General features: G+C 46.1%; 1 protein-coding gene across 1 annotated transcript in view; it reads left to right on the forward strand.

Moving 5' to 3' along the window:
- The window catches only part of sema6bb (sema domain, transmembrane domain (TM), and cytoplasmic domain, (semaphorin) 6Bb), a 67523-nt gene extending 60428 nt beyond the window's left edge, over nt 1-7095 (forward strand). The window contains exon 17 of the mRNA XM_088907747.1: nt 317-7095. Within this exon, the coding sequence (XP_088763873.1) occupies nt 317-1320 (1004 nt within the window). The 3' untranslated portion in view covers nt 1321-7095. The remainder of the gene's footprint in view (nt 1-316) is intronic.
- Nucleotides 7096-19952: the final 12857 nt, after the last annotated feature.

Genomic DNA, 19952 nt, shown 5'->3' on the forward strand with positions numbered 1-19952 from the left:
TGCCCCACGGGGGGACTCTGGCCCCAGTCTGTGTGCGGGCTGCCCCACGGGGGGACTCTGGCCCCAGTTTGTGTGCGGGCTGCCCCACAGGTGTACTCTGGCACCATTTTGTGTAGGGGGTGCCCTGCAGAGCCTGTGGGGGGGGGAGTTGGGTCCAGCCACAGAGTTGTTAAGAGATGGCAAAGCCCACAATGTAACACCATCCACCTGCTCAACTCACTACATGACCACTGAATTCTCAAATAACCAAACAGCAAGATGATTGAGGTAAAGCATCACTGTGCCTCCCTAACTCTCCTTCTTTCTTTGTACGCAGGGCTCCTGCAGGAGAGTTTTGTAGAGGAGCCAGAGGGGCTGGTGTCCGTGAACTTGCTTGTGCTCTCTGCAGTGTCTGCCTTCGCCACTGGGGCAGCACTGTCCGGCCTGGCTGTCTGCTGGTTCATGAGGCACCAGCACCGTCGCCGTGCCTGCAGCGGGGGTGCTGGTTCCAGCAGCGGTCGGCGCAAGGGGGACAAGGAGCAGAGCATGCTTCCGCAGGGCGGTGGGGGCTCGGTAGTGAGTGTGACGCGGCCATGCGGGGGCGGGGACAGGCCACCGCCACGAGGGCAGTCTGAGACGCTACTAGCACCACTCATGGTGCAGAACGGCTGGCCCAAACCTGTTGGAGGGGTGATGCGGCTCAGCCAGCCGGACCTGGACCCGGGGCTGCTGCCCACTCCTGAGCAGACGCCCCTCCAGCAGAAGCGCCCCCCCCCGGGGCTACGGCTCAGCGCGGGCGACCCCAGCTGGGATCAGAGCCAGACCTACCTGAACTCCGCCGGCACTCCCTGCCCTCCCCCCTCCTCCGTCATCTACCTGAGCTCCAAGCACCTGCCCACCGCCAGAGGCATGCGCCACCCCGAGGAGCAGGGTGACCCACCCCAGCTGGCCGAGCGGCACTACCTGGCCCTGGCGGTGCGCGAGCCCCCTCCCCAGCTGCCGCAGTCCCGGGAGCATGGCACGCGGCCCGGAGCTCCGCTGCGCAATTCAGCCGGGGAGTACCCCTATCCTGTGACACCCCAGGACAGCCCTGAAAGGAGGAGGGTGGTCTCAGCTCCTAACACTGAGCTGGATTTTGGGGACTCCCTTCGATGGAACCCTGAGACCCTCAATTTCAACAGCAACAATGCCTCATCCTCCAGCCGCCACCACTACCCATCCCGTGCCCCCCCAGCCCTGAGCAGGGCAGCCCTGCACTCCACTCAAGGCCTGGGAAGCCTGGCAGACTTCAGCAAGCTTCTCCACAAGAGCACCAACGACAGGACTCCATCCGGCCAGTGAGGGAGGCCCAGATGCACAGTGTGAGGAAGCCCCTGCCCCCCAGCCCCCGCTGCCAGAACCATCGCTTGGACTCCCACCCCTAGCCTGCCTGGCCCCTCTGTCTTTCCTGTCGTCCCAGAGTTTCCGCACCAGCAGGGACAAGACAGCACCACACAGAGAGGCTCTGGGAGCCAGCAGGAGACTCCACTCGGATCTCTGTGGAAAAACTGCACAGACAGGGAGGCTGGCATTGCGATGAGAGGAAATCCTGGGCGCCATGCTGGCAGGAGCCAGGATGGGCTGTTCTGTTCAGGACCCGAGAGCAGTGCTGACAGTCCAGGGTGGCCCTCCAGCCTGGAAAGATCTTGTTGCTTTTGCACGTTGAGTTAAACGACATGGATTCTGTTTGCCCTGTACGTGCCATCAGTGGACTGCAGATTAAAGACACTCAGCAACACGTACAACCTGTTTTTACAATCATTGAGCAAGATCAGACTGTGTTTGAGTCTGATTAATGGACAAGGCGAGACTCAAAGAAAGGTCATTTGTGCAGATCTGCAGTACTGGAACGACTCAAAGCCCTGTCTTAATGTGGGGAGGCAGAAAAGCAATTCAGAAACACATGCGTTTCAGAGAAACTGATGGGACAGCAGCACAATCCCAATGTCTCTATAAATATGTATGATTTCCTAAAATGGCTTTGCCGATAAAGTGTACAAGGGAATCTTTAAACACGACCCCTGGTACCACACCCCTCTTCTCGCGCACACGGGTTTGTGCAGTCGTGCAGGCTGGCCCGGGGAGTGAGCTGTGAGGAATCTGCTCTGTCTGAGAGCCCCACCTGAGCTGAGGGGGGAGCTGGAGGGACAGCAGGGTAGGACGGGGAAGGTTTTATTTTTGAAAAAAATACAGAGTGAGAACGTTTTTTTATCTACTGAAGATCGGAACAGAGGAAGAAACACCCCCTCCAGCCCGGGGGCATGTGTGATGGGGGGAGGGCACGTGAACCCTGACCTGATGACCCCCTCTCCCCTGCCACCCAGCTGGAGCCCCTCTGCGATGAGTGTGAATGGACCTGGAAGTACTGCTGAATGTTGCCAGCTGGGGGCACTCCCGAGGAAGACTTGCTGGGTGCAGCAGAGTATTGATGAAGCACTTTGCTGTCAGCAGGCTGCAGGAGGCAGGCTGACATCCTGCACACAGCTGACCAGCTTGCGCTCAGCACCTCTCCAGGCACACTGGAAATTCCCAGGTGTGCTTTTTAAGCCTGCTGGTTCGCTGTTTGTTTCGGTTTGATTATCCTGTACTGTTTGTTCTGCTGCGCTTCATTTCTCCCTGTCCTGTAACTGCCCTGTTTGTTTCACTCTTTGATTCCTGGGTTCTGGCCAAGCGGTCCAGTCCCTTGTGCTGTTCTGAGCACGGGTCACAGACGGCACTGTGAGTCAGGAGAGGACCTGCCTGTGTCCTGTGTCTGTGTCCTGACAGTGGTCTCGTCTGGGTAGAATCTCCTGCTGCCTGGGGAATTGTTGCATCTGATGGTTCAGATAATGTCCTGCCTGTCCTAACTGGCATATGTATATGTGGAGACCATACTTATTTCGGATTAGAAAACAAATTGGAAAACATATCCAAATCAGCGAAAAGGTTGAACTTGAAAGTCCTGTTTTTGCAGCAGTTTTACAGATCAGCACATGAAAGGGTTAATGCCTCTTTCCTTCCATGCTGTCACAGATACACATACAGTAGGTGGCAGAGTACTTGAGAAGAGACTCAGCGATGGGACTGCTGACCTCAACACATGGGGGAGAAGCAGCAAAAGGCAGGAGGGCTCTGATCGATAACCTGCAGCCAGATGACCTGTAACACGGCCGTTTATTCCTGGACTCTTCATTTGTGGGCAGCAGTGCAGAGGCCAGGAGGTGGTGGGTTAGACAGTCACTTGTTATGAAACTCTTGCAAGATATCAAAATAAAACAACCATTCTCCTCCCCCCCCCCCAGAACTAGAAATATAATCAGTACTGCACTGGACATCCCTGGGATAAAATAAATAAATGTAGTCTGGATGAATGTTTATTTCTGGGAGAAATAATAAACTTTGCAGATTTATGTTTAAACACAAAGTGAAGTCTTTCTGGCTCCACTGAGATTGCTGGCTGGCTGTTAGTCAGCAGTGGGAATGAGACAGTGGCAAAGGTCCTGTGTCAGATGGAATTAAGTGTTACTGCAGGGTTCTCCTCTCAGCTAATACTTGAGGAAAAGTTTTCATCTGGGAAGCAGAGAGGCTAGTTTTCCGAGAGGGGGGGTGCGGCCTGGAGAGGACAGTCTGATTAGATGACCATGGACAGCAGGGTGGTCGTGTGTGTTGTTGCCCAGGGTCAGTTTCTACATGAAAGCTCAGCGCAGATGAAAAAGCAGCCCATGTCTTTATCAGCCCAGCTCCGCTGTGGAAGTCTGGGGAAAGTTTTGTCTTAATGCGCTGCTGAAGTAGAATGTACAGAGAGCCTAATCGAGTGTGAGATTATTATGTGCAGGATATTAATGTCAACGCATGGGTGAGTCCTGCCCGCGTGGGCTCAGTCTGCACCTCCCAGGGCTGAGGGCTCCCTGCCAAGACCTCATTCTAGAGACTTAAGAGTTGCGGGCCTAGACCAGCAGAGGAAGAGGGAAATAAAGATCAGGTATCAGATATGACCCCTGATTTTTCTGGCAACAAGAAACACAGCAAGTCCTGCGTTGCACTAAGGAGGAGGTCTGAAGGCAGGGCATTTACCCCAGTCACCCCAGCCCTCCCCCCGGCTGACTCTCACACCCCACCGGCCCTCCCTGCTCACCCCCTTAGGTACGGAGTAAATCAGTTATGTCCTGTCTGCTCCATCAGTCCTCTCGTCCTGCTCCTTGGCTGGGTTCCTGACACGCTTGATTAGAGCGCGTCAGTGTCAGTCCTGCTCCCAGCGAGCTGATGAGTCTGAAAGCTGAGCGCTGCTGGCAGGGGTGCCCGGGACGCCTGGCCAGGTGACCCGAAACCACTCTCAACCGCCAGTCAGTGAAATACAGAGGCAGACAGCAGACTAGCATCCTGCATCTCGAAACACTGCTATTCTGTATATTGCATTGCAATAGATATTACCTGTCAGACCTGTACCTCTCCATCAGTAACAGCTCTTGGAAGTGCGGGGGCAGTGACGATGCCACAGTGGAGGCTGTCTTGTGAGACAGTAATGCCAGCACTGTTCTTGTGGTGAAGTCTCGTGTTCTCTCCAGGCCACAGCACTGGATAGTGCAGCCATGCAGAGCAGCAGTGCCAGCCCCTGACCAGGAGGAAGTAATAATAATAATTGCTTACTCTTGTATAGCGCTTTTCTGGACACTCCACTCAAAGCGCTTTACAGGTAAGGGGGATCCCCTCCAACACCACCAATGTGCAGCCCCACCTGGATGATGCAACGGCAGCCATAGTGCGCCAGAACACTCACCACACATCAGCTATCAGTGGGGAGGAGAGCAGAGTAATGAAGCCAATTCATAGATGGGGATTATTAGGAGGTCATGATTGGTAAGGGCCAATGGAAAATTTCCACCCCTACTCTTTAGGAGAAACGCCCTGGGATTTTTAATGATCACAGAGAGTCAGGACCTCGGTTTTACATCTCATCCGAAGGACGGTGCCTGTTTACAGTGTAGTGTTCCCGTCTCTATACTGGGGCATTAGGACCCACATGGACCACAGGGCCCCACTAACACCTCTTCCAGCAGCAACCTTAGTTTTTCCCATGAGGTCTCCCATCCAGTTACTGACCAGTCTCACACCTGCTGGACTACAGTGGGTGGCCAGCTGGGAGCTGCAGGGTAATATGGCTGCTGAAGTGGCTAATAACATTAAAGACATCAATGATAAAAATCTTGAGTTCACATGTGCTGGTCTGGACAGAACTCCTGCAGAGGCATGAGCCAGCCAGTCCTGTCTGAATCGCTGATGCTGTAGTTTGGCTTTTGCTGGTTTCTATAGAAACAAGAAATTCCCTTTCCTTGTCTCCACTTTTTAAACCCTGTGTTCAGAAAAGCCACATGCTGCCCTGCAGGCTGGCAGTGCCCAGATTCACAGTGCCCCCAGTCAGACTCAGAGACAACGGGGCAGTTTCCAGAGAAAACAGAAAATCAGGAAAGAAGAACAAGGGATCTGTCCATTTTGGATGGATTGTAGATTACTTTGTTCCCACTGTATAGATTTTAAAGACAAGCACAAAATTTTGCATTTTTGTAATGTTTTAGAGAAGTACATTAGACAGCACTGGTTATTCTTGTCACTATTTTTGATTTGAATGTTATTTTTGTGTTGGGAGTTAACTTTATTTGAATACATTTATTTTTTGCTCCTTGATGTGTGAGATTTATTGACGATACTGTGAACAGACTCTGTATTTTTCCTCTTGGTCACTACTAAGAGTTGCCCTTTCCCTTGGTTTTGGTTTGGTCATTCTGTTGGGGGGGACAGTGACATTGCAGGCTGGCATCTGTGCATCAGAGCCTCTTCCTTACGAAGAGGTAGCTCCTGCTGGAGTGGCAGGAGGCCTTTGTCCATCTGCAGTGCTACAATCACACTGCTGCAGTAGTGCCCTCTGTCTCTGGGTAGATGACTTTTTAATCCAGAACACTACAGGAAAATAACACTTTCCCTTGTTTTAAAGGAAGAATCCTGTCTGTATGATATAAGCAAGTTCAAACCTCCTGAACAGGTTAACTGGACAGGGGTGCACAGTGGACAGTTTAACTGAGACGGGGGCATAGTGTGGACAGTTTAACTGGACAGAGGTGCACAGTGGAAATTTTAACTGGGTCAGAGGAGTACAGTGGACAGTTTAACTTGACAGGGGTGTAGTGTGGACAGTTTAACTGGACATAGTGTGGACAGTTTAACTGGGTCAGAGGAGTACAGTGGAGAGTTTAACAGGGACAGAGGAGTACTGTGGACAAGTTAACTGGGCACACTGCACTGGCCTCCTCTCACACCAACATCAGCAAAGCAGAACCTCCAGCATCCCAGAGCTGTTTCAGGATTCTCCAGCGTGACTGGGCTCAAGGTAGGCACCTGCCACCTGTACGACATACAACTTTGTCATCAGTACAAGAGCAGTTTCTTAAGATCCACTCTTGTCAGTGTGCACAGTGAGACAAACTGCTCAGGTACACAAGCTGGAAGGCATTTCTGGGGTAAAAGCAATGATGCTGTATCACTGGTGCAAAATAGAAAGTTCAGGACAGAGAATTTCAGTCCCAGAACACATGAGCATGTTCAGCACAGCGTGGAGATTTTAAAACTGGACTGGACTGTAATTCCACTGGACTGGAGTAGGGAGAGTCTCCAATCTGCTCTCCCCACACCCAGGCTGGGTGTCTTCTGGTAGCAGAGAGATCGACTTGTCCCCTTCACCTTCACTGCTCTCCCAGATTCTGAGAATTAGTGGAAGCTGCAGAACAGAAGCAGCGACATACTGTAGGTGTTCATAGACAGTAATGAGGTTAAAAGCTACTGAGCTGCAGCACTGAGCCGCACAGTTAAACCTGATGAAGGTTTTAACTCTGACTACAGTGGGATGCAGTCTGTGAATTAGAGACTCATTGTTTTCAGGGGTACACCCAGCAGGCCCTCCACTGTAAACAGACACCCCAGTAATGGCACCAGGCAGAGGGGGGGCTCCTGCTGACCCCTCACCCCCAATCCTGACCCCTGGGCGTCACTCTCTCTTGCTTGCTGTCACTTTTCTTATTCTAATAAAGTCACCAAACTATTCCTTTTTCCCTTGCGTTTGTGTGTCTTTTTTACATACTGACATATGGATATGGACACTGGTTTGGTGCACAAACAGAAGCCATGCATGTGGATTAGTAGTACTAGCAGAACAGCTCTGGTAGCAAGAAGGCCAATTGTCAGCTTTCTGTTTTTCAGAAAAAGGACAGTAACATTAGCTGACCTGCAGGTAGTGCTGTGTGCTGAGAATCAAACTGGATCAGAGTGCTGGCTGGAGAGTGCAGGTGCTGTATGTTAAACTATGCTTGCTGAACCATGACATATTGGATATAGAACAGAACAGGCTTTAGTGAGTCCTTACATCAGAGTCTGACATTGAAAGTTGACTTCTTCTGCCTTATTCACCTGTAAAGTTACCTGTATTCCATCTCTTTTTACAGAATTTAAATAAGAAGATATTGCAATGAAATTAGATGCTAGATGCTATTGATTCACGGCGTTTAACTTCAACTCGGATAAACTGGCGCAGGCTGTTGTGACAGGTAGAGCTTTGGTGGGAATTGGGCAGAATTAAAATAGATACCAAGCGCAACAGTTGTTTTGCTTGATAGAAAAGTAATTACATTTGCTGTTGTATCTTAATTGCATCTGTGGCACTTAGAGCTCAGTGCTACAAAAGGCATAGAGAACCCAGAGACATCTGTCTGTCAGCAGGCGGCACAGCCTCTGCACATGTTCAAAGACGCTTGATTTTTTCTCTGATCTTGGAATTCAAAGCATTTTTATTACCCAGGTATTGATTCTCACCTGATTAAAGTGGAGGAGGTTTAGACAGACCTGCTCTGAGATGAATCAGCTAAAGTTCGATATTCGCTTTAATCAGGAGAAAGGCGAATTGGGGAGGACAGGGAGAAGAGAGAAGGGACAAGACTGGGGCCACAGTGTTTTGGGACAAAGGGATTCTGTGCTCTGTCTGTGGGCAGACAGTCAACCCTTGTCCTGCAGGGGCTCTGGGTATCTGCAATAGCTGCCCAGTAACCCGGCCACTATCACAATAGCACATTCAATCAAGCAGGCAATAAAGTAACTATTTGCAAAGCACTTGACTGAGTCAGAATATAGTAACTCAATATCTTGCACAGATAAAGCACAGGTGATCATGTTCACAGTAATATCGTAAGTAATATCGAAACACCATGACCTGTATCCTGTTTGTTTTGGCGCAGGAAGACTTAGTTAAAAGTTAAATTACAGAAAGGGATACAGAGAAACCCTGAAGTCCCGTTATTAGACTACAGATGTATTCATATTAAAAAAAAAGAAAAAAAGAATGGAGTGGTGGCTAGAAGGTTGCTGGTTCAAATCCCATGGCTGGCAGAGGTATCCTACTCTGTGGGGCCCCTGAGCAAGGCCCTTAACCCCAACTGCTCCAGGGGCGCTGTACAATGGCTGACCCTGTGCTCGGACCCTAAGCTTCTCTCCCTGTTTATGTCTCACAGAGAGCAAGCTGGGGTATATGAAAAGATGAATTCCTAATGCAAGAAATTGTATCTGGCCAATAAAGTGATCTTTTCTTATATCAAAGATGTACATGTGGGCTTTTGTCTTCTGACAGGAGGTGAGTTTTGCTTCAGAGAAAGGGAGGTGGGCTGGACTTGAGCCTGGCTGGTCCCTCTCTCAGACATTCATACACTTACTGCAAGGACCAGAGCCCCGACATTCCCGGGAATCAGGATCCACAGATGTAAAACGCTGCATTTCCTTAACAAGTGATATGTTCTCTCTTTCTTTGCCTTTATCTCAGAGCACAGGATCTAACAGCAAAACGCTCAGCTGACTCTGCAGAAAACTCATCAAAAAGAAGTGAAATGCTGACCCTCTGACATTTATCCTTTTTGTGAAAAAGGAAGTTTCTGCTGGATGGAGCTGTGTCCCCAGGAAGCTGGGATCCAGGATCTCTGAGACACCTCACTGCCTCCTGCTGGCCATAGTGCACAAGTCCTCTCTGCCTGCTGTATAAAGTCCACGTTATCTGCAGTGAAACATAAATCTATGAGACACAGTAGAGGTGCACACTATACCCTGCAGCTGTATTATTATTGTCTCACAGAGCTCATGTGCAAGCTCTTTCTAGAAGCTCCAAGACAGCTCGTCTTCAAACTCATCAAACTGCTGTGTCTGTATTAGAACGAGACCCAACGAGCGGAAAGATTCCTCTCTGCCTCTCAGGGCTGCTGGCAGAGTGCCAGGTTGTTGCCACGGTGACGGTGTGCCTCCTGTTGGACCCTGGTCAGCTGTGGCCCCGAGGCAGCACTGGCTATCCATTCCACTGCCTGCGCACTTACTGTACACTAGACTACGTGATTATTTAATTGATTAAACAGTCAATGAACAGAGTAATTCTGATTACACTAATATCCAGGAATCAGAAATGGGCAGGTCTGGTGTCTGACAAGCCCTGAAGGCTCCGTGCTCCCACTGAGGTGCAAGATACAGCCCTAAGGTCCGAAAGTCTGTACAGATGGACTGCTGAGCCCCCCCTGCCTCTCTTACAGGTGCCATGAAGAGATAAAAATAAAGAGATGACAAACTGACCCAGCTGAGTAATTAATTACCACAATTAAGGAATGAGGAGAGCAGATGAGACACAGTGGTGAGAAGCAGGGTCTGCCAACATTCACAGGAGTCCAGGATCAGTGCAGACAGTAGCACAGCTGTGAGGCACTGACACCTGCTGTCTCCACAGGAGCAATACAGCACCAGCACTCTGACCACACTCACACGCAGTGCCACTCTCTTCTTCTAACACAGTGAAAGAAAGAAAGAAAGAGAAAAATTACACCAAAGGAAACAAGCAGGACAGGGAAAATACAAGTTACATCAAGAGAAGCCAAAAACTCAGCCACCAGCATGAAAAACAACTGGTAAGCTCAGTTCTTTCTTCTCCTTTTTTGAAGAGGCCTCTAAAATTGAACTGTTCTACTAAATAAAAGTAAAAAAGACCTAGAAAAAGTTACCTTAAAGTAACCTTGGGCCCATTAAACTCAAAAGGCCAAAGCTGAAGAACCTGTTCCCAAGCAACAGGATTTTGATTGTATTCAAAATGCCCGAGCCAGGCTGTCTGTTTGCTCTTCTCACCTGGGCCCATTGTATTTAAAAGAAGCAAGATGAGTACAGAACAGAAGACAGCCCCACTGGGCCAGCCCTGCCCTCAGCACAGTACTCCAGTACCCCGAGGATGCGAAATCCGTTAAGACCAGGAAACAGTACAAAGACTCCTGGATGAAGGAAAACCCAGAGACCCTTATCGCTGACTACTGCCAGGCAGGAGAAAAACACATAAAAACCAACCTGCTCTTTTTTACTGAGCATCCGAATGCCTGGCACTCAGCTGTGTGCAAGAATTATACAAACACCACCAGAAGGGGCATCAGCAAAGGCAGGCAAAGCTCCACAGGGGGTGACAGCAAGGTAGAAGACGCTGTCCTGACCATCAACACTTACCACAATGGTACAGTAATGATACAGGGCAGTGAGGCCGCTCTGGAGCTTTTCGAGGAAAAGTTCACAGACCTTAAAACACAGGCCGACCTGGAGAAACCTCCACCAGATATAGGAGAGAGACCCAGTAGCCAGATGTCCACCGTGCCCGAGAGTTCAGTTCCACCTGACTCTGAACCCACAAACACAGCCACAGCTACAGAACAGCCCAGCAAGAGTGCAGGCAACACTGAATATCACGGCCCAGACACACACGGCCCACACCAATCCCCCTGTGACCACAGCACAGAGCGCCTCCTGAGAGAGAAACTCTGCTCTGGAGCTGGACTTCACTGAGTTCAAGGATCTGATGCTGGGGAGACTCACAGAGCACAACAGCAAAGAGACGAGGTTAGCAAATACTGTACAGGAATGAATGCAGAACCTCCAACAAACAGCACAGGGCACAGATAGAAGAGTTGCTGCAGGACAACAGTAAGCTGCAGTCGAAAGTAGCATAGCTGAGAGAGGAGCTGCAGCTCGCGGACAGAACAAGCAAGACTCTCAAAGAACAAGTGAGGAAACTCACTACTTCTCACTGCAGCCCCGACCGCAACAGCACAGCCCTGAGGCCCAGAACACACAACACACAACACCCACTCCCAACCCGCAAAGACACACAACCTGACACCCCTACAACCCCCACTGCCAACTCCCACTTACTCAGTACCCCCACCGTAGCAAACACCACACCCACTGCACCCCCCGGCACCCCAAATCCCCTCACAACACCACTGCCCAAAAGCACATCCACCTTGCCGAACACTCAGGGTGGCCCACACACACACCCGACCCCACAGACGGCCACACCCACCACCTCCACCCCACACACTGCAATCCCTCGCAGGAGGACAACCAGAGGAATGCCCCAGCACGGTGTGGCGCCCTGCTCCCAGACATCTACCTGGCCCATCACCCCATCCTGGGACCCCAGCACCTACACAACCATAAACACCTCAAAAAACAGACCATCAGACTCTTCACTAAAACTCTGAAAGATACTACACTGGGCAGACACCCAAACACCCCAGAGAGAAACAGGAGGACAACCAGAGGAATGCCCCAGCACCCACACCCCCGACCCAGACCAGCTCAGCCCACAAAGAACAGAATCAGCACCACCCTACAGCCCTCCAACCCAGACCAACGACCGAATGGGACCAGAACCAATGCCCCATCCCACACCCCTCACCCAGACCAGCAGCTGAACCGAACCAGAACCACAAACCCCCACCCAGCACAACAGCAGAGCTGGACCGAGACTATGTGCCCTCTGTCAAAAAACCCCAAATCACCCGGGGCAGAGACTCTGGGTAGATCATTGTGTGGTACAGAATGGAGCAGCAGGACTAGAGGGGTGCTGAGATCTGAATCAGTATGCCCTTCTGCCTCAGCAGTTATAGGGGGATGCCAAAGGCTGCACAAACGCGTTAATTTGAGCCCGAAACGACCTTTTGAAAATTTCTGAACACAGATGCTAAGATCAGACGCAGTATGGCCTTCTGGCCACAGCAGTTACAGGGGGATGCCAAAGGTTGCACAAACACGTTTATTTGAGTTGAAAACGACGTTTTGATAATTTCTGTACACAAGTGCTAAGATCTGACTCAGTATGCCCTTCTGGCCAGAGCAGTTACAGGGGGATGCCAAAGGTTGCAAAAACACGTTTATTTGATGTAAAATAATAAGTAGAGCTTTGGGCTTATTAGTGCTCCATTTACAGCAACCCAATGTAAATACATCTTGTCTCCAAATCCACCACCACTTGTATGAATCATAGCCCAGCCAAATGATGCAAATTCCGCTGCAATGGTTGTGTGCAGAAATTATTCAGTATGGCATCTCCATGTTCAAGTAAACACTGCTCTGTGTGTAAATGCAAATGCATTTTAAAAAAGTTTTTTTTTAAAAAAGCCACCTTTAAAGGCGCTATATAAAATAAAGTTTATTATTATTATCAATATTGATGATATTCTTCCTCCAAGGACTTGTAAAATTGTTGTTGTTATTGTTGTTATCCTGTAAAGTGCTTTGAGAAGCATACTGTCCATCATATTGTATTTCATTGCACTTTGACAGATCGTCTTATAATCACTTGTTGTTAGAATATCCCCCAAGAGGATATTCCCCCCAAGAGGATATAGAGGATATCCCCCAAGAGGTATCCAGGTGAAACGGGCATACAGTCTGGGGAGATCGCCCGTTTTCCATGTAAATAGTTCCCAGGTTCTGCACCCCTTGGTCTCGGTCTCTCTCTCTCTCTCTCTCTCTCTCTCTCTCTCTCTCTCTCTCTCTCTCTCTCTCATGTACTGATGATAGATACTTTTATTGATCCCGTGAGGGAAATAAAGTAAATCATTTTCATTTTAGGAAATTATTAAACGCTCGGTTAAAAGCAAAGGAGATTGTCTGTTATAGTGGACATAAAAACAAGAGTTTGCTGCGGCGTTATTGGAAACCCAAATTTAACAAAAAATTGCTGGCATTATATTCTAGAAGACACAGACCGGCATCAGACCGGGAGAATGCCCGCACCGTAAAAGAAAATGCCTGATGAACTAGGGATTGGACAGTTTCCAAGTGCTTGTACAATCGATGGAAATGTTCAAATAAATGTGCAAAAGAAATAAACAAAATAATCATTTATTTCTTTATCATATTGGCTAGCTAATGTCCTCTCTTTGCTAGTTAGTGGCTGTGTTTCTGCGTTGGATAGCAACGGGTGACTATGTTCTCAGGCGGAAGATGTAAACAGCTTAATTTTCGTGTTAAATATTTTTTTTTAATTAAAATTAATTCTATACAGCAATCGCATATTTGGGTACCGTTTCATAAAACTTTCATGTTTAAAATGTTTAAGGAGAAATGGAAGACTGGTGTGTATTTTTTCTTTAGACTACCAAGACCAACCATACACAGTACAGTTTACATACAGTAATGTTTATGTTCCTAAATTAATATCGTTTATGACCTTCAGATGCGTTATGCTCCTCTTCTTTTTATGCTCAGCTACTAAAATTTCCCTTTAGTGGTAAAATTTCATATAAATATTCAATACAAAGCGGATTAAAATGTGCACAGTAAAGAGATTAAATGATTAAATCTTTTCACTACCGACCAATGCACCACGAGTGCTCCTGTCGGTCATTTTGGCCAGCCAATCACTTACCGCGGTGCCCTGCGGTGGCTTGTGGGTAGTTGTGTGCAGTACGGGTTTGTACCGCGAACTTTGAATGGCTGCATCCCTAACATGCTAAAAGCTATAAACTGTGTAGTGGCAAGGCTTATTAATAATACAGGAATTAAGTTTGCTGCTCCCTTGCCAGTCCCTCTCTCCCTCATCTCAGTGGTGCTGGACACAGAGAGGCCATTCCATTTGGTTCAGATTTAAGGTGTTTTCTATCTGATAGAGTTTCCTGATAAGGAACTCCCAAGGCTGAGATTCTCCAGCCACCCTAATAAATGGTCATCTCTGGCACCTTACTGTCTGGGAGATTCCAAGGGAGAGTCTCGTCCCAGGTTGTTTACAACCCTTATGTCAGAGAGCATTGTTATTCATCCTCCACCTCGATCAGCCAGTCAGGAACTGGTAGGGCAGGGTATCTTCACATGGGTCTCGAATGCCCACGGAACTTTCAACCAATGAATGACCGTAGTTCCTCCAGATAGAGGATTCCTCCAGAGGCAGCACAGGGCCCAGAGGGTGCACCACCAGGACATTCTCAGACTCATCTCGGACAATTACGTGACAGCCAGTGTGTCTGAGTGCCTGGACTTTGTTTTAAGAGTCGAGACCAAAGCATCCGCCCGAGGTTAGCCCTCATGAACTGCCAGTACCCCACCGCGAACGCTTGCCTGATCAACGAGCGAACTACCGCCGGAACTGTCGACAGCTGAATCTCAGTATTCAGGACTAGCGCTACATCGGGAACAAACCAATCTTCTTCCCATCTATAGAGTGTGACTTGCTTGGACCCGCAGTCACTTTTCATGTGTACAATCTTTGCTAGTTCAGCCAGGACTAACTAGCCGGTGTTAGTCTCTGAAGCCAGTCTTCAGAGAGCCCACTGCCAGCAGGAATCACTCCCTCCTTCTCCCACACCTCACAACACACCAGGACTGCCTGGCACCGGGCCAGAGGATGTCGATTGGACACAGCAACAGCCAGTTGATATCAATGTAATTCCTATGAGTGACGTACTTGCTGTGAAATATCTACAGATGCAGCCATTCAAAGTGCACAGACACGTACCGGAGGTAATTGGCTACGGCCTCGCGCATTGTGACGTGCGATGACGCAAAATACCGCGGTATGTGATTGGTTGACCGACAGGGGCACTCGTGGTGCGTTGGTCGGTCATAGAAAGATTTAAATGTCTTTACTGTGCCCGTTTTAGTATTGAATATTTATATGGAATTTTACCACTGAAGGGAAATCTTAGCAGCTGAGCATAAAAAGAATAGGAGCATACTGCAACGTGTGTGAAGGCCATAAACGATATTAATTTTGGAACATAAACATACAGTACTGTATATGGCTGGTCTCGGTACTTTAAAGAAAAAATACACACCAGTATTCCATTTCTCCCTAAACATTTTAAGCATCGAGGTCTTTAACCTGTGAAATAGTGTGTAAAAAAGTGGTAGTTTTAAGCTTTTCTGCTAATATAATATGGAATCGCGTATCTAAAGAAATTAATAACGATATAAAAATATTCGTGTACTGCGACAGGGCTGTGTAGGCCTGTTTCACCTCTCTCTTTTGTGACTTCCCCAGTAGTCCACTGGTCTATGTGCCTGATTACTAACCTACAGGTTATGTGTTCAAATCCAGCCGGCGCCGTGACTTTTCTTTTAACAAACATTTCTTTGAAAAAATAGAATAGCAATATTATGGACAATTAATTGACTTTTATATTTCTAAATATCACAACATGATCGAATTTAAGTCATTTTTAATAACAATGAATAGTCACCTTCTTCCCTTCTGACAACTGTCCCTGCTTCTGCTTCCTGCTTCTATTGTGTGTGTGGGGGATCCCTTTAAAAGGTTATTAATCATATCTTCGGTGTCACATCTTACCAGTACAGCTGATCTTTGCTGCCTGGGTCAACTATCACAAAGCTTTAGAGAACTTAACATTTCTATTATCAACAAATTGTAAATACGACGTTTACATTGGCATTATTAATTTTTCACATGGGTGTATGGAGGATTGTCTGCTGTCACTGACAGTAGACCCCCCCTCTTAGGCTGCGCACACAATCTTTTAAATTTTTATAGAGAAATGGAGGCTGTACAGTATGTGCTACAATATAAACATTTATATTGATTTAAATCGCGTTTTGATTTAAATCGCAAATGCGTGTTTAATTATATGTGTTATTTGAATCATAATCAGACAAATGCAACATAAATTGATATCTTTGTCTTCTAAGTATCTTAATAAACTTTCAGCATAGCTTTCTCCCCATTTAGATTTATTTTTCTTGGGATTTTGGGATCAAACATGGAAAGATTAGATTGTAATTGTTTTTATTTTTTAAATACATTTTAGAAAAGTGTAATCTATACTAAAACGCTGTACACCACCTGCTATATAGATACATATTGTAATACTTTCGGGTTCGGATAGGACGGACACAAGGACTCAGACTTGCGGAGTTAAAGCAAGTAAAAGCCTTTATTTTTCTTCTCCGTCACCACCTGCCAGCCTGGCTCTCCCGTACCCCAAACCAGAGACCCACAGCCCCCGCCCACCAACAGCGCAAGAGAGAGAGATATTTCTAAATATCACACCATGTTCGAATCCAAGTCATTTTTAATAACAATGGGTAAACTATCACAAAGCTTTAGAGCTTTTTACCGTAAAATTACCGTACTTTGTATGATTGGAAACAAATGCGTGATTGCGAAATGCTGTGGTGTTACTTTTACAAAGACGGTCAATGAAAAAAAGAATGTGGACCAGGGCAATACTTTGAGTTTACAGCTTGTCCAAGGTCATTCATTATTAATACTATTAGTAATATCTTCGTTAAAGACTTTGATGGCCACAGCTCAAACATGAGAGGTTGAGCTTTATTAGCTCCACCTTGCGGATACTATTTCCGGATACTATTATTTTACTTGAGGTACTATACGAGAATTTACGGTAACTCGCGGTAGACTGGCACCGCAAAATAATGCGGTATCGCCTGTTCGTTTTGAATGGCTGCATCTGTAGTGTAGAAGTTGTAATCAAAGCTCATTAAAGAAACGGTATAAATGAATGGTATACTGAATGTATGTCTCTCTTGGTTTGTAACTCTTCGTGATTGAATATATACCTTTTGTATTCTGCTAACCCTCACTATAAGATCTGTTATGTTTACAGTATATGCTCATTTTATATATTAATAAATGTATTCTCGTGTATGAGTATCCGTGTGTGTGCGTTGCTGAGTTGTTCCCCAAGGTTGGTTTTCTAATAGCCATCAAAGAATCATTTTGTAACTTACTGCTACAATTAATAATTGTCCCAGTAAATGCATAAAACCCCTACAACTGCATCAAAAATTAAACGTTAAACTAGGCTTAAGTGATCACCTAGCCAAGAATTAAATTATACCCTGAGCAGAGATGAGGAGTGTCCAGGTGAAGTCAGTGATAAAAGCCATTGTTGCTGTGGGTTCTGTTGCCATGAAAGGCAGCGCTCAGTCATGAAGTGTTAAACTCACAGGCTATAACCACTCACGGAAAACTGAAGCATGTGCTGCCATTGCAAAGTGTCTCTTCTATGTAAAGTGTCTTCCTGGGTTCAGGAGCACTTTTGGCCAGTAAATGCTGGAAACACAGCTTGGTGCTGTGTGTTGTGACAGAGCAAGAGGAGCAGTTTAGCATGAACACTTCCAGGACAGCAGGACAAGACAAAGAGGAGCTTTATATGGAGCAGAGGATGAGACACAATTAGCTGAGCCCTCATTCTACTCAGCAAAGCTGGAATGGAGTGGAGTGTGGAGAGTCTGTTAAAGCAACACTTGGCTCTGTGTGCTCAGAAACAGCAGGACTGAAGGATTAACGTTAATTAAAGTTTAAAGATTAGAGCTACCATTATAAGACACCAGTTAACTTCCTCTAAAATCATTGACACAGATGATTAAGCTTTGTCTTCCCAGTGGGATGTTTACCTCATCGAGGACCTTTCTGAGTATAACATTTCTTTAATCGCGTTATAATTCTCAAGAGCTGAACAATTATTCCAACACATTTGATATTTAGTTCATAGTAGTAAATACATATTTACTTGAATATGAGATTATAAATGTGATTTAATTTAATGAAACAGATAAAACACATGGTATAGATGTTGTATTTTAAGTCTTGAAAATACTAACTCTGATCTTTGTAATTCCTTTGTGAGCGATTAGCAACTTTTGTGTCACAGCAGATCATTTCACAAATATATTCTGTTTGTTGTTCTTTAAATATTCAGGATCTGTGTAAGACTGTAATTTCTATGTTTCACTGATTCCTAAAACTTGTCAAGTACTCTCATAAGTACCTACTGTGTTATGAATAATTACCTTACTGTCTGGAGTAAGAGAAAATATTTTTGATTTACTAGAATATTCATCATTTGTAAATAACATTGCTTTATGTAAATAATTAGTGTTATCTTGAATTTTCTTGACCAGAATTTACTAGAATGATTTTGTAAATCGATATAAAGGAACACACAACAAAAAAAAAGGTCTAAAACTTTGTGGGGGAGTTTGAATTTACCGGAGAGAGTAACACAGAGAGTTTGAGCAGAGAGGGATTCAGCCAGTTCTAAAGTCATTTTATACTTACAAACAGGATTTATACAATATATATTTGGATTTACTGTTTAATCGAGGGATATTGAACTTTGCCTCTTGCTGTTTTGGTGGACATGAATGGAAAGGGAAATCCTAGAAACAACAATTTACAGAACAGTGATGGAAGTGACAGTAGTAGCTCCTGAAAACGACATAATCACTGTATATGAAAAGGCTCAGGCATAATCCAACTTGGCCTAGTTTTTTTTTACTTTAAAAAACTGTTTAAAGAATAAGACCCAAATTATTAATCATTCCTGATGCAGGATTAACACTTTCCTCATTTGTATAGTTATAATTTTAATGCTAAAGTACATACTTAAAAGAAAGCAGACTGGATCTGAATGTCTCTCTCTTTTTAACTTCAGGCTGCCTTCCCAATTTTTCAATACTTTTCATTGTTTCTTTATATTTTTTATATTTTTAATATTGTTGTTTTTTATATTTCTAATATTGATGTGTGCAACTGTGTGTCACCATTTAATAAGACTCCACACAACTCCACACAGACTCCTTAAAAACACAGTAGAATGACGAAAAGAGTGAGTGGGTTTGTCTCTTACAGGACAGGTGACAGACCTCTTGAAGGGACTGTTGCTTCATATACTGTAGTAGTTGTGGAAATAACCTGTCTGGAGACTAAAGAAAGCTCTGGCGACGGCAGCCATAGTGCGCCAGAACACTCACCACACACCAGCTATCAGTGGGGAGCAGAGCAGAGTAATGAAGCCAATTCATAAATGGGGATTATTAGGCCAATGGGAAATTTGGCCAGGACGCCAGGGTTACACCCCTTCTCTTTTCAAGAAACACCCTGGGATTTTTAATGACCACAGAGAGTCAGGACTTCAGTTTTACATCTCATCTGAAGGACAGCGCCTGTTTATAGTATAGTGTCCCCATCACTATACTGGGGCATTAGGACCCACATTGACCACATGGTGAGCACCCCGTGCTGGCCCCACTAACACCTCTTCCAGCAGCAACCTTTCAGAGAGTTCAGAGATGGGGATTATTAGGAGGCCATGATTGGTAAAAGCCAGGACACCAGGGCTAACACCCCTACTACCGTAGGATTTTTAATGACCACGGAGAGTCAGGACCTCGGTTTTACGGCTCATATGAAGGATGATGCCTTTTTTACAGAAAATTGTTCCTATAGCTATACTGGGGCATTAGGACCCACACCATCTACCTTTTTATGATTTCTTATCTATTGCACATCTCCAGTCATTGTTTACACGTCTGTATTGTTTACATTCAAACTGTCTACGTGTTTACTTGCACACTGTCTATTGTTTGTTTGTACATTGTCTTGATGCACTGTTTGCACTTTGTCTTGTTTTTTACACTTGTTTTACAATCGAGAGACTTTCTGTAAGTAAGAATTCCATTGTACCAGTACTGGTTACATATGGCAATAAAGTTCAAGTTCAAGTTCAAGTTCAAGACTGCAGGGTGACTACTCCTTAATATTCAGAAAGGTACTGTAACCTTTAAAGTTCTGTTTTCAATTTCCATAG

This window comes from Atractosteus spatula, chromosome 28 (assembly GCF_055471065.1).
Source record: "Atractosteus spatula isolate fAtrSpa1 chromosome 28, fAtrSpa1.hap1, whole genome shotgun sequence".
Classification (NCBI taxonomy): Eukaryota; Metazoa; Chordata; class Actinopteri; order Semionotiformes; family Lepisosteidae; genus Atractosteus; species Atractosteus spatula.